We start from the raw sequence: 13642 nt of genomic DNA, 5'->3' as shown, positions 1-13642 counted from the left end.
CTGATGGTCAAGTGATCAAACAGCAGCGACCTTCATTCTTTAGCACAGGAGTATTGTCCATGTGAACCTCTATCACCTCCCATGTGAAGCCCTGTCTGCTCCTCCAGCCTGCTTCTCCTCATACAAGATGCTGCTATAGTCCCTCCAGTCTGGTCAGTGGCTGCAAGGATGGATGGGGATGCAAATGTGTTTATGTACAAGGGGAAATCCTCGAAGTGTATATAGAAGTGTGGAAGTGTGTGTTAAGATATATTTATGTATGTATGGTTGGATAGATGGAATGGTGATAGATAGAATATATATATATATATATATATATATATATATATATATATATATATATATATATATCAACTATGTACATACACATACATATTAACTGTGTTACATATGGTCCCAGTAAGTGTGACATTGTGTTAGATATCACTATAGTTGTCACTTGCACCTCATCTATTATACTTTTTGCAATAAAGCTTTATACTCGATATACTGTATTAAAGCATTAGAGCTCATTAATAACATGGATAATCTACATAAATGGTATAATATGCATGTGATAAATCTGTGTATACTAGATATGCATTCTACATCTAAGTGTGTGCTGCGATCTGCATAAAGCCCTTGTCTATGTCTTTTCCCCTCTTTTCTTCATTGTAGTCCCCCTCTGGCACCTTATTGTGTCTGTATAGAGTGCAGAGCAGTGAGTGAGTGACAGAGGAGACGGTCTTTAGGACCGGGCGGTGCAGACTAGCAGGCACCCTGTACCACTAGGCTGGCCCTGACCAATAGGCTGCAAGGGGCGGGTCTGCGAGCCCTGACCAGTTAAACACAATCTCTCGCCTTATAAGGAGCGGCGTCTCCATGGTAACGTGTGCTAAGTTGCAGCAGTGGTGTCAAAGTTCACTATATAGAGAGCTCAGTGAGCTGATCGGAGAGACAGCACTCTGCCAGCCCTTTCCTACAAATCGCAGTCACTTCCTACCCCCCCTCTCGCTCTCTCTTTAGCATATTTGATCACTTTGATTGCAGGCTCCTATTTGAGGGTTTCTTCTGGTGCATGAAGGATGAGGTCCTGCTGCAGCCTGTGATCTGCTCCTTATTATTATTATTCTTATTATTATTATCTGCTGCTGCTGCTGCTGCTGGAGGAGAGTGGACTCTTCTTGTACATGCTCACAGAAGGAGGAAGAAGAGGAGGAAGAAGAAGAAGAAGAAGAAGCAGGGATCTGAGCAAGTCCTGCTGGAGAGGCTCCCCTACTGGCTGCTGCTGCTGCTGCTGGAGAAGAAGAGCAGGGCTCCCCCTCTGTAATAATCCTTAACCCTTCATGGCTTTCCTGAATGGCTGACTGTGATCTTCCCAGGACCTGGCCCCCAGCACTAAGTCTGCAGCTCAGCTTCACAGAGACACCTCCAAGTCTTCTCCAGACCACTAGTGCACCCACCCTGCTGCTGCTCATCTGATTGTTTGCTGCTGCTGCTGCTACTGCTGCTGCTGCTCCTTCTTCTTCTTTATTTCCCCAAGACCCCCCACCCCCCTTTATTCCCATATTAAAGCTGCCTGGTCTGATCCCACAAGCACCATACGAAGAATAGGGGAAGAAGCAGCTTGGAAGAGGTTTCCCATAGATATGGCAATGGTAGTTGGTGCTTGGAGAGACCCTCAGGACGATGTGCCAGGAACTCAACCTTCACAGCCACCTCCAGGGCAAGGGCCAGCAGGGGCACCACACACCCCACAGACACCAGGGCAAGGAGTGCCCTCTACTACCCCTGCTCAATCCAACCCCTCCAGCCAGTCCAGCCAGAACCAAGGGGACAAGCAGCAACAACAACAGCAACACATAGAGTGTGTGGTGTGTGGGGACAAGTCTAGTGGCAAACACTACGGCCAGTTCACCTGTGAAGGCTGCAAGAGCTTCTTCAAGAGAAGTGTAAGGAGGAATCTGAGTTACACATGTCGTGCCAACAGGAACTGCCCTATAGACCAGCACCACCGCAATCAGTGTCAATACTGTCGCCTCAAAAAATGTCTCAAAGTTGGCATGAGACGGGAAGGTATTGGGATTTCATTTGTTTAGCAGTCTATTGTTCTGTATTATTCCCAGCCAGCACCATCACCACTACTATTATTCACTCTTGTAACTTTCTCATGCATGCTCAGCTCTGGGAGTTTGCTTGTTTTTTTCTGTCCTCCTTCATTGGCATCATTCATGATAAGGATTGCTCTTACTTTTTTATTATTACATTTTATATTGTCACTTATTATTATTATTATTATTATTATTATTATTATTATTATTATTATTATTATTATTTTATATACTTAAAAAAACATTCTATGTGCATGGCTTATTAAGGGTTAATATTAAATGCAGTCTGTTTTTTTTTTATATTCTTCCCTACACAAAACCCCATCTCCATGGAATAATCTCCCTGGCCCCTGTGACCTAGAATGTCATTCTGCACAGGAGTTAAAACTGATTAAGATCAGAAGGACAGTTTGGAGCTGGGTCTTGTAACACACACACATACATATATATACACACACACATATATATAAATATACATATATACCCACATATACACACACACATATATATACACACATGCATGCTTCCTCTTTACTCAGCATTAAAAATTACAATTCAAGTAAGAAATATCAATAGCCTGCAGGTCTTGCAGATGGCTTGTGTTGTTGTAGGTGCTGTGCCTGTATGCCTGTGTGTATATGTGTATGTCTGTGTGTATATATGTGTGTGTGTGTATTTGTGTCCCCTTGTGAAAGTCAAAACCTTTTGTGATCTAGAATGAGGCAAGGACAGGGCTCTGCTAGTGTGCAGGCTGCCTCAGCAGGCTGTCTTCTATGTAGGCTAGGGGTTACAGCCTGCCTCTTCCTTTGTGTTCCAGCTGCTCTAGCTAACCCTGTCCTGCTCACAATCTCACGCACATCTCCCTTCATGTTGGAAACTCCACACAAATACTTTCTCAATTCCAACACTTTCTAAACATCACCCCTTCATTGTTCTATGTCTTTGCATGCAAATGTAATGCTATAAAAACACAGAGGCCTGCGAGCTGCAAGCACATCCATCAGCCACATTATATCTTTCTTCTTGTGTGTTGTTGTTTGTTTTTTTTTATATGATTATAATTATGTTTTTTTTACAATCTTATGCTAAAGCCTTTCTGAAAGAGAGCTCTGTTTTTTGTATTTAAAAAAAATATATATATAATTAAAATGAATCGGCAATATTATATGTGTAGATGGGAGAGGGAAACATAAGGACATTATGAGCCCATATGGAAGAATAAATTGAATGTCTTCGCGTTTGGGAAGTCAGCAGATTTTTTTTTATTATTAAGCAAGCAGAGAAGAGATATTTAAGCCATTGTGGGATGTGTGGTGTAGATTATGGGTTGTTGTAATTTAATCATAAAACACAATAACAGCACAGCACAGATCTGGGCTAGAATGGAGAGTTTGATTTTTAAGAGCTAAGGATCTGAAGACTTGCTTGAGACCAAGTCATGCACTGATATTAATTGATTTAGTTTCTTCTCTATTTACTGCAGCCGTACAGAGGGGCAGAATGCCACCCACACAGCCTACCCATGGCCAGTTCGCCTTGACAAATGGAGACCCTCTCAACTGCCATTCCTACCTATCCGGATATATATCCCTTCTCCTGAGAGCAGAACCCTACCCGACCTCTAGATTTGGCAGCCAATGCATGCAACCCAACAACATTATGGGCATCGAAAACATTTGTGAACTGGCAGCCAGGATGCTCTTCAGTGCAGTGGAGTGGGCACGGAATATCCCCTTCTTCCCAGACCTGCAGATCACAGACCAAGTGGCACTTCTAAGGCTGACCTGGAGTGAGTTATTTGTGCTGAACGCTGCCCAGTGCTCCATGCCCCTCCATGTTGCCCCTCTCCTGGCAGCTGCTGGTCTGCATGCTTCTCCCATGTCTGCGGACAGAGTGGTGGCCTTTATGGACCACATACGAATCTTCCAAGAGCAAGTAGAAAAACTGAAGGCATTACATGTGGACTCGGCAGAATATAGTTGTTTAAAAGCTATAGTTCTCTTTACTTCAGGTAAGAAAAATCACCTACAATATCTCTGTATCTATCTATTTGTTATCTCTCCTATCTATCTATCTATCTATCTATCTATCTATCTATCTATCTATCTATGTATCCATCTATTTATCTATCTACCTATCCATCTTTTATATTAGCTTTCTGTCTATCAATATACCCATCCACAAATATATATATATATATATATATATATATATATATATATATATATACTCATCTATCTACGTAACTATCTTTTATATTATTTTTCTGTCTATCTTTCTATCAACCAACATCCATCCAATATATATATATATATATATATATATATATATATATATATATACATATATATTGGATGGATGTTTATATATAATATAAAATCTACCTATTTCTCATATTATCTGTTTATCTAGCCACATGCCTATTTTTCGTATTATCTATCTGCCTAGCAATCCTCTGTCTATTTATTTATTTTTATCCATCTCTATCTATTCTCCATATTATCTATCTATCTATCTATCTATCTATCCATCTACCTATTTCTCATATTATCTGTCTATCTACCCACCTGCCTATTTTTCGTATTATCTATCTATCTATCTATCTATCTATCTATCTATCTATCTATCTATCTATCTATCTATCTAACTATCTCGATCTATGCCTCATATTATCTATCTATCTATCTATCTATCTATCTATCTATCTATTTCTCTATCCATCTCTATCTATGCCCCATATTATCTATCTATCTATCTATCTATCTATCTATCTATCTATCTATCTATCTCTAATCTCTATCTATCTCTAATATTTACTTATAATCAGATAAATGAAGTGTTGTAGACTTGGTTATTGTAGTAACTTGTTGTAGAAGTGTCCTATTATTGTTACCATTATTATTAATAGTAATATAGTAGTATAAACTATCAAGGCCCCCGACTCCGACAGCCATAAACCACTTCTAATAACATATTACAATAAAATAATTCAATTTCTTGAATCTGAGATCAGTTCGGGAAAGTGATCAAATAAAAGTGAGTTTAGACCATGAAGTAGTATAGGGAAAAGTAAGCTAAGAGATCCCTTCCTGCTAGGTGACCCTACAGGGCTGAATACTCCTCTATGCAGTGTAGCTTGCAGCCTGATCTCTTGTTTGTTCAACTGCATGGGCCCAAATCATTGGGATTCCAAATGTATTTGTGAATCGGACGAGTTAAGACAGGCAGTTAGGATTTCACTGCTCGGCTGCTGTAACTTTAGACAGAATACAACTTTTAGTGTAGAAATGAGAGGCAGCAGACACATTATTTACCCACAGCACGCAGTGGGGGCAGGGAGAGGAAACTCATACACAAGGAAAAAGTTTCCTTTCCTCGAAAAAAAAAGAATAATAATATTTTAACTTAAATCTGTTCCTGATATTAGAGTCACCCCAGCACTTGGTTTGTAGTGTGACAGCTATAAAGCAGTAATGTATATATTATGGGATATAATTAGGATATATTGTAGGTTATCTGTATGGCTAAAATATCTCATAATCATTAACTTCGGCCCCAACTTTGTGATACAAATTGCCATTAAATGTCGCAAATTCAGGCGCTTGAGGGATTCCCTTAAAACTGCGATCTGCGTTTTATTGGTTAGTGTATGTATATATAGTATATAGATATATATAGTGTGTGCTATAGAATGTATGTATATAGATATATATATATAGTGTGTGCTATAAAGTGTATATAGATACATTTAGTGTATACTATAGTGTCTGTATATAAATATAGTGTGTGCTATAGAGTGTATGTATATAAATATATATAGTGTATGCTATAGAGTGTATGTATATATACCTATAGTGTATATATAGTGCGTGTGCTATAGAGTTTATGTATATAAATATATATAGTGTGCTGTAGAGTGTATGTATAAATAGATATATATATAGTGTGTGTTGTAGAGTGTGTGTATATAGTGTGTATATAGATATATGTCTGTATATAGATATATAGTGTCTGTATATAGATATATAGATAAATATATATAGATAGTGTGTGCTATAAAGTGTATATAGGTATAGTGTGTGCTATAGAGTGTATGTATATAGATATATATAATGTGTGCTATAGAGTGTATATATATGTGTGTGTGTGTGTGTGTGTGTGTGTGTGTGTGTGTGTGTGTGTGCTATAGAATGCATGTCTATAGAGATATATAGTGTGTTCTATAGGCTCACACAGTAAAGACTTTCACACATCTTGCACATCTTTCCTGTTGATTAAATAAGAAATCTCAGACATTCATCGCCCGAGGCTTTTACTGCAAAATTATTAGATCTCAGTTATCAGAGTCTTTATACCTATATGATCTTCGCAAAATAGCAGTATCGAGCTGTAACTGAAATACTCATTTAGCACCATATATATGGCTGTCTTGTAAATTATTATTATTATTATGATTGCTATTATTACTAGTATTATGTACTATGTATATACTAATGTGTAGACTATAAGTGCCACCCAACTTGCACCCCAGCTATCCCCTATTCCTATATATAAGTGACAGTAAGAAGGACATAGGTAACCAAGTGTAGTGATCCAGGTTAGAGTATACTGGACCCATATTGAGAGTCATCCCTTTAACACATGTGTCTCATGTCTGGTCAGAGACAGGTCATATCAGGTTTATATTTGTGACTATACAGGATAATATGATATACAATGTACGCCTGGTTAAAGTTGTCAGATGGTGCTGTAAAAGTTGTCAGCCTGTGGCAACCTCGTCTAAGGTTCACTAAAATATTCCAGAAATAAGGGGCACTCTGGAGTTTTTTCCCTCCACATGACTGAAATAATTTGCATGCCTTTTTAATGGCGTGGATAACAATATGCATGTGCTACTCTCTATTTCCAAGAAGCCAATGGCAGGTTAGGTCGCAACCCAATCTCTAGACAGAGGCATTTGTGATTTAAGCCCCCCTCTGCATTGTATTTAATGGCCAGAGCCCCTCACTAGTCTCCCTGGGCCTTCTCTTAAGCCCAGCTCTAGTAGAGGAGAAGAGAGAGGAGGATAAGAGTTTGCTTGGCTGATTCTGAACAACCAACACTGACAAGATGATCTTTAAAAGAGCCACTTAAGACATTTGCTGAGACTAAAGAAAAACATATAGTCCTCCAAGGGAGAATATATTAGAGTCCAGGACTTGTATGAAGAAGCTATGGAGTCATTAGTAGGTCTCTGCTGAATTACTAGGACACTTGTCCAGGCAAAGTCTTATTCTATTTTATTTTGGTAGGGGGTGGGGTGGTGGCTCCTCAAATTTGCGAGAGGCCTCCAAACCAGCCCAAGCCAAGCAGCACAAGTCTTCTTAATGATATAATGACATTGTTTATCACACTTTCTTGCAGATGCCTGTGGTCTGTCTGATGTAGCTCATGTGGAAAGTTTGCAGGAGAAGTCCCAATGTGCATTGGAAGAATATGTTAGAAGCCAGTACCCCAACCAGCCTACAAGATTTGGCAAACTCTTACTCCGTCTACCCTCCCTCCGCACTGTGTCCTCCTCTGTCATAGAGCAATTGTTTTTCGTCCGTTTGGTAGGTAAAACCCCTATAGAAACGCTCATTAGGGATATGTTACTCTCTGGAAGCAGTTTCAATTGGCCCTATATGTCCATTCAATAAAATACAAAGTATTGATGGGGGGAAATGGAGGGCAAACTTAAAAAAAAAAAAAAAAAAAAAAAAAGACTCTTGGGTATGTTGGCTTAAAATTCCTTCTGCTAAGGCTGTTACAAGTTTACTTAAAGAAGAGGGAAGAATTTATTGGACTGTGAAATATTACAAAAAAAAAAACTAAACCTAAAAGACTATTGATGAACTCTTATCAGAATGCATTTAAACCTGTCTCGTTCAGAACAACTTGCTACGTATCTTTTTTTTTTTTTTTTGTAAAAAAGGAAAAAAAAAGCTGAAAAAAAATCAACAGGGAATTTTAGTCTTTTTTGTAACCTTTTAAACAAAAAAAAATATCGCTAAAAAAAAGTGCATTTATGGAAATGTGGAGAAAATTAGCAGAAAAGAAAGTTGTTTTTTTTTCTTCCAAAAATTCTAAATTGTCCTCTGTGTCTATGTATCTATTTAGCTGTTTTGTTGGGTTTTTTTTTGTTTTTTTTTTTTTTTTTTCCATTTTGTATTTTCCTGGTTCCAAACCAGTTTATTCTGTGGTTCTATAATATAATTTTTTTTATATATATAAATATATTCTTGACATAAAAAAACTTAAAAGTCTATGTTCTGTAAGAATTAAAACAGAGTCCAGAAAATATCATAGGAAAAAATGGAAGATAAAAATAATTGACCTTAGAAGTTGAGTTGGAAGCGCACTTATAAGTGATGAGCCTAATTTAATTAATATTCAGAACCTGTAATTATTGAACCACGTTTCTTTCATTACACAAGACAGATTTTTTTTAATATTATTATAATTATTATTATTATTTTATTTTCATAAAAAAGACAAACTGTGGGGGTTGAAGTGTAGGGGAATTCTGTGTCTTTAAGACACAACAGCGCTTTAGATAAGGACACTTAATGTTCCATACAGTATTCTTCATTCTGTTCTGAAGCTCCTATATAACTGTTTGTATATTTGCAAATCCCTTTGTATTATAATTGTTGATATTTCCATTTTTTTAAAGAGACAAACTACCATTGAAATCAGCATGACAAATAACACTGTTGGCACTTATACATAATGTGATTGATTCGGTAACTAGATTTTACAGTTTTTGTGTTACAAAAAAAAAATTGTTTTTTTTTTTTGTTTTTTTTTTGTTTTTTTTTAAGTGCAACTTTTTTTTCTGTATACTGTAAAAGTTATAATAACTGAACTGTTTGGTCGAGTCTTTGTGTGTTATATTTCAAGAAAAAAAAATTGAAAGTATTCAGAAATTAAAATATTATTTGATATCTGAAAAACTCTTTGGCTGTGACAAGTGTCTTTTACAAAAAAAAAAAAAAAAAAAACAGGAAAAAAAATAACAAAGAACGATCCGATCCATATTCCATGTGTATGAACCCCCTTTCATGATATAGGGGAGGGGGGGTCTGGCTGCAGAAGGGGTTAATTTAATTAGCTTTTTCCCCCCCCTTATTGTGTTTGCAGTGTATTTGCATGCCTAATTCGGCAGGAAACGCTTAAACCAATGGTTTACTGGACATTCTTTTTATTGCAACCCTTTCCTAGTCACCTAATCCACTATTTCATTAAAAATGGATTTCCTAGGCCCATACTTCTAAGTGCCTGTATTTTAGCGAACTTATTATATTGTTAAACTTATCCAAAAAAAAATCTTCTGCATCTATTTTATGAACATAAGAAATAAGAGGACTATTTTGTACATATCTGGTATACACGCACAGGATATTTGGGGCAAGCCAGTGGCACATTTGTATATACAGGTCAGTTGCTTTTTTTTATTGGGATTTCTGAATGTTTTTTTTTTTTGGTTGCTCAATAATATTTTGTGATATGCGTTGTTGAGAGAAGCATCTTAGCTTAGAGGATCCCTGTACAGATGAAATAATAATGTACAATTTAGTATTATGACCGATCCCTTGTATTCTCTAAAGTCAGTGGAAGGGATTTAGGCCTTTATAATAGAAGCAGAAGGGGTTAAACCTATATGTAGGCATCCAAAAATGAATAGGGAGGGGAGGGGTATATTTTGTACAAAAAAAAAAGAAAACTGGCCATATTTTAACATTATTCCAATGTCATTTTTTTTTAATTTATTGTCAATGCACGCCTGGACCATGATATGCTGTCTGACTGAGGATAACATGCACACATATAGCAGGATGGATACATAACACAGGGAGAGAGAGGAGGGAGCTGAGCACATTTGCAGAGTATTACTGACCTCTACTTTTAGGTTGCTCTATTGCAAGTCATTGCATTTGTGAGTGTATGAAGTTTTTGTATTACAAAAAAAAAAAAAAAAGAAAAAAAAATCACAGGAAGTCGTTTTGTGTTTAGCTTGTTGTAAACCATGTGTTGTAAATTGTCTCATTGGTATTAAATTATAATTTATGAATTTCAACCTGAAAACCAGTTTAGTCCCTCTCCTTATTGTATGCGCAGAGTGATGATGATGATGATGGTGATGATGATGATGATGATGATGGTGCTTGTGCTGACATGTGTGTAACTTTATTATTAATTAGACCAAGTTTTCTTTTTCGTGCTGAGTTGGAACAAAAGCTCTTGCTAGGACAAAAGAGAGGGGCAGATTTAACTGCAACTTCTGGGAGATCTTAACCTTTTCTTTGCTGCAAGGCTGCCTTAGCCTGGGTGTTTGAAGCAATGGAAGAGGGAGCCAGGAGTGTGAGGGTTAACTGTAGCTAAAGATGGCAACACTATAAGTGTCTTTTCTTTTTTTTCTCCTGGCTGCTCTGCTTTATTTCTTCCCAATGCTGGTGTGTGTTAGCCAAACACGATCTCAGACAATAAAACCCACAGTGAAGATCTTTGATCAACACCATCTTCTAGCACATCTGAAACAGGCAATAGAGGGAGGGGGCGCAGCCATTAGGACTGATCCACAGGATCTGCTGTGTAAAAGAGGGTATTGTCCCCCTCAATGAGAATCTGGAGGTTGCAGCTGATCCCAGATCACACACAGCGGAGGCTCCTTGGTGCGGTTCTGTTTACTTGGAGTGGAATTTTAGCGTGTGAAAGTATGAGCTTGTTGGTGACTTGTGTGTCCTATTAGCTCAGGCAACATGGCGTCTCAATGCATTGCAAGGCTTGCTGTACAAAGCATAGGCTCTGCTTGGTAATACAAAACACATTGAGACAAGACAAGCAGGGAGACCTTCCTTCCTTCCATCCTTCCTTCCATCCCTCCCTGTGTAGTTGTTCTTCCTCCATCACTTTGCTAAAGACAACACAGAGACCCCAGGACAACAAGGCAAGAGACCCTCATGTTGAGAGTGAATGTGGAGTAACCCCTTAGATGCCTGGTGGAATCTAGCATATGGTCTATTAACCCTCTGCAGCCCCAGTGCTAAAAGTTGTAGATCCTTAAGTGATCTAGTCAGTGAACCGTGTGAGTGTTGTGTGTGAGTGTGCATTGTGCACATATCCTTGCCTATGGAGCTGTAAGCCTTTAACCCTTTAAGTGCCCTGCTCTATTCAATGGCACATTTTGCTTCCTGGCAGTGCTGCTTTATCACTAGGTCCTAACTGTCATTACAATCTTGGGGTGTTTGTATCACTATTGGGGACTAGCATGTGTGTATCATCACAAGCACATCCCACATTGTGTTGTAGTAGAGGCTACAGTGAAGGGTTAATGTGAGGAAAGCAAAGCTCTGGCACAGGGTGAAGGTGTTTTGTCAGCAGGCACAGTGGACTGCTACCTGTCATGCACTTGTACAGAACATTATGCAAACCCCACACCTGTTGGAAGAGTTATAAATCCTATCGTGTCTGTGATAACACAATGATAAGAGTCCAAGTAGTCCCTTCTTTTTACAGTTCAATTAAAGCAGATGGATGTGACATTATTACCATTGTAAAATACTAAGTTATCTGGGAAATGATATTGTGATGATAAAATGTAATGCAGCCTTTTAGTAACAAGAAGCCCAGAGGAGACCCTGTTGGTGTTTCCACTGTAAATTCTAATTTAAAGGGATGCAGCCATGTATAGAGGGGGTTGTCAGGGGGATCACTAGCTCTGTGCACATGGGGTTGGGGGGCAGGATGGGGTCTTGGCTTGTACTGTACATATTATTGCAATGCTAGTATGGATGATATGGTGGTGAGGGGAAGCCTTCTGCTCTGTAGCCCCTGTATAAGACCCTTTCCCCAGCCAGCCTGGAGAGGAGGGAGCGGGATCAGCCTGGCGCTGATCTCACTTGACAGAGCGTGTGTTCAGGCAGGACTGGATAATTTGTAACCCTGCTCCTTTATTAGAGATGGACAACGAACTAATGAGCGCCCCCCCTACCCCAGCACCAGGGCAGCACAGCTCAGGGTAGAGACTGGAATGGACAGGGCCTGACCAAAACTTCCCTCCATAGAAGACTTTACCCCCCCATCATCCCTGACCCCTGGGCGATTGATCAGTGGTCACCTGGGTATTGATTATATCAAGTGCATCAAGCACTGACCAGGCAGAGGTGTGAGGGGTATTAGCTCTCATTGTCTTCTTATAAGGCCTTTATGGAGATTAGATAATGTCGATAGACTGTAATACACATTATACAATCTCATATTTATGGCTGTGTTATACGTTTTACTATATATTTGGATTTAAGGTATTTAATGGTCTATTCTGTATATCTATCGTCTATGTATTGCATAATTATATATATGTGCATCTATCATCTATTTGCTCTATCTATCTATCTATCTATCTATCTATCTATCTATCTATCTGTGATTCCTCTATCTATCTACTGTCTGTATATCATGTCTTTGTATATATCTGTCGACTATATAATCTATTCATCTATCTATGTATCCATCTACTATCCATCTATCTCTATGTTCTATCCAATATATATATATATATATATATATATATATATATATATATATATATATATATATATATATATCGTTTTCCTCTCCCTATCTATCTATTTAGAATCCACCATGTTATCTCTACCTGTCAATCTATCTATGATAAATCCATATACGATATCATCAGGTCTGGTTCTTTGAAATAGCCTTTCTTTGCATGACCTTTGCATATATTTTGGAAGGATAAACTCACACGTGTGTATTTCTGTAGCTGACTTTTTTTAACCCATCGCTAGCCGACGTGCTATAATGGTGGAATTATCTTATTGCAGCCTATATCCAGTACAGTCCGGAGGGTGTCAGCTCTAGAGACAACCTTTCAGGGCTTGGAGAGTTTTTGTGTGTGCTTTGTATTTTCCATGTGGGGTACAGGACTAGTGGCTGATAAATGATGTGGGCAGTGGGGTGCAGAGCAGAGGAGCCCTGGTCCAGGCCTGGTGTATCCAGTACATTGTCTCCTCTGTAGGTTTTTTCTCCCTCTCTCCCTTCCTTCCAGTAAATTGGTCGGTAACGTGTGTCTTTATGTTCTGCCTATAACTAGGATGTAATCAGGCGCCACATGTCTCTCTCTAAAAGCATTTAATAAATGTCTATTAAAGCGCTACGAATGTAAGATAAATTTAGTAGCCTTGCTTCCTCCCTGTATCCGAACAGTAATGATGGATTTACCTACAGGGATTCTCTTCCAGCACAGCCAGGGGTTTACTCTACACTCTATCCACCCAAATACAATTATTTACACTGTAGCATCCTCCAAATTCTCCTCTACCCCTCTCTCTACATTGCTCCATCATCTTGTATGGATGGATCCTAATAAAAGTGCAGGTTACTGCTCTACTGGGGGACAATGTTATTTTCCACAAGCTGCTCCAAGATATGTTTAATCCCATCCCCATAAAGTCTCTTTATAGAGTTACAATTACCTCTCCCCTTCTATGCCTTGTATTACGGAGGCTACAAGC

The 13642-nt window shown here is 38.4% G+C and overlaps 1 protein-coding gene across 2 annotated transcripts; it reads left to right on the top strand.

Annotated features, from left to right (window-relative positions):
• Nucleotides 1–937: 937 nt before the first annotated feature.
• Nucleotides 938–10306, top strand: NR2F2 (nuclear receptor subfamily 2 group F member 2). 2 transcript variants are annotated; one of them, XM_075273289.1, is made up of 3 exons: nucleotides 938–2055; nucleotides 3574–4101; nucleotides 7494–10306. In XM_075273289.1, the coding sequence occupies exons 1-3, from the start codon at nucleotides 1629–1631 to the stop codon at nucleotides 7766–7768; spliced, it is 1230 nt and encodes a 409-aa protein (XP_075129390.1). In that variant the 5' UTR covers nucleotides 938–1628; the 3' UTR covers nucleotides 7769–10306. The 2 variants fall into 2 exon arrangements, with proteins under 2 accessions (XP_075129390.1, XP_075129389.1); XM_075273288.1 differs by having other exon boundaries at nucleotides 3553–4101.
• The last annotated feature ends 3336 nt before the right edge of the window (nucleotides 10307–13642 follow it).

Source organism: Leptodactylus fuscus, chromosome 5 (genome assembly GCF_031893055.1).
Source record: "Leptodactylus fuscus isolate aLepFus1 chromosome 5, aLepFus1.hap2, whole genome shotgun sequence".
NCBI lineage: Eukaryota > Metazoa > Chordata > Amphibia > Anura > Leptodactylidae > Leptodactylus > Leptodactylus fuscus.
This window is presented reverse-complemented; position numbering and strand designations above follow the sequence as displayed.

Excerpts from the sequence above, each read along its gene's own strand:
- NR2F2 (XM_075273288.1), top strand. The coding sequence starts at position 1,629 with ATGGCAATGGTAGTTGGTGCTTGGAGAGACCCTCAGGACGATGTGCCA. Across the intron at positions 2,056-3,552 it reads AGTTGGCATGAGACGGGAAG|TTTCTTCTCTATTTACTGCA; the intron begins GTATTGGGATTT and ends TAATTGATTTAG. Across the intron at positions 4,102-7,493 it reads TATAGTTCTCTTTACTTCAG|ATGCCTGTGGTCTGTCTGAT; the intron begins GTAAGAAAAATC and ends ACTTTCTTGCAG.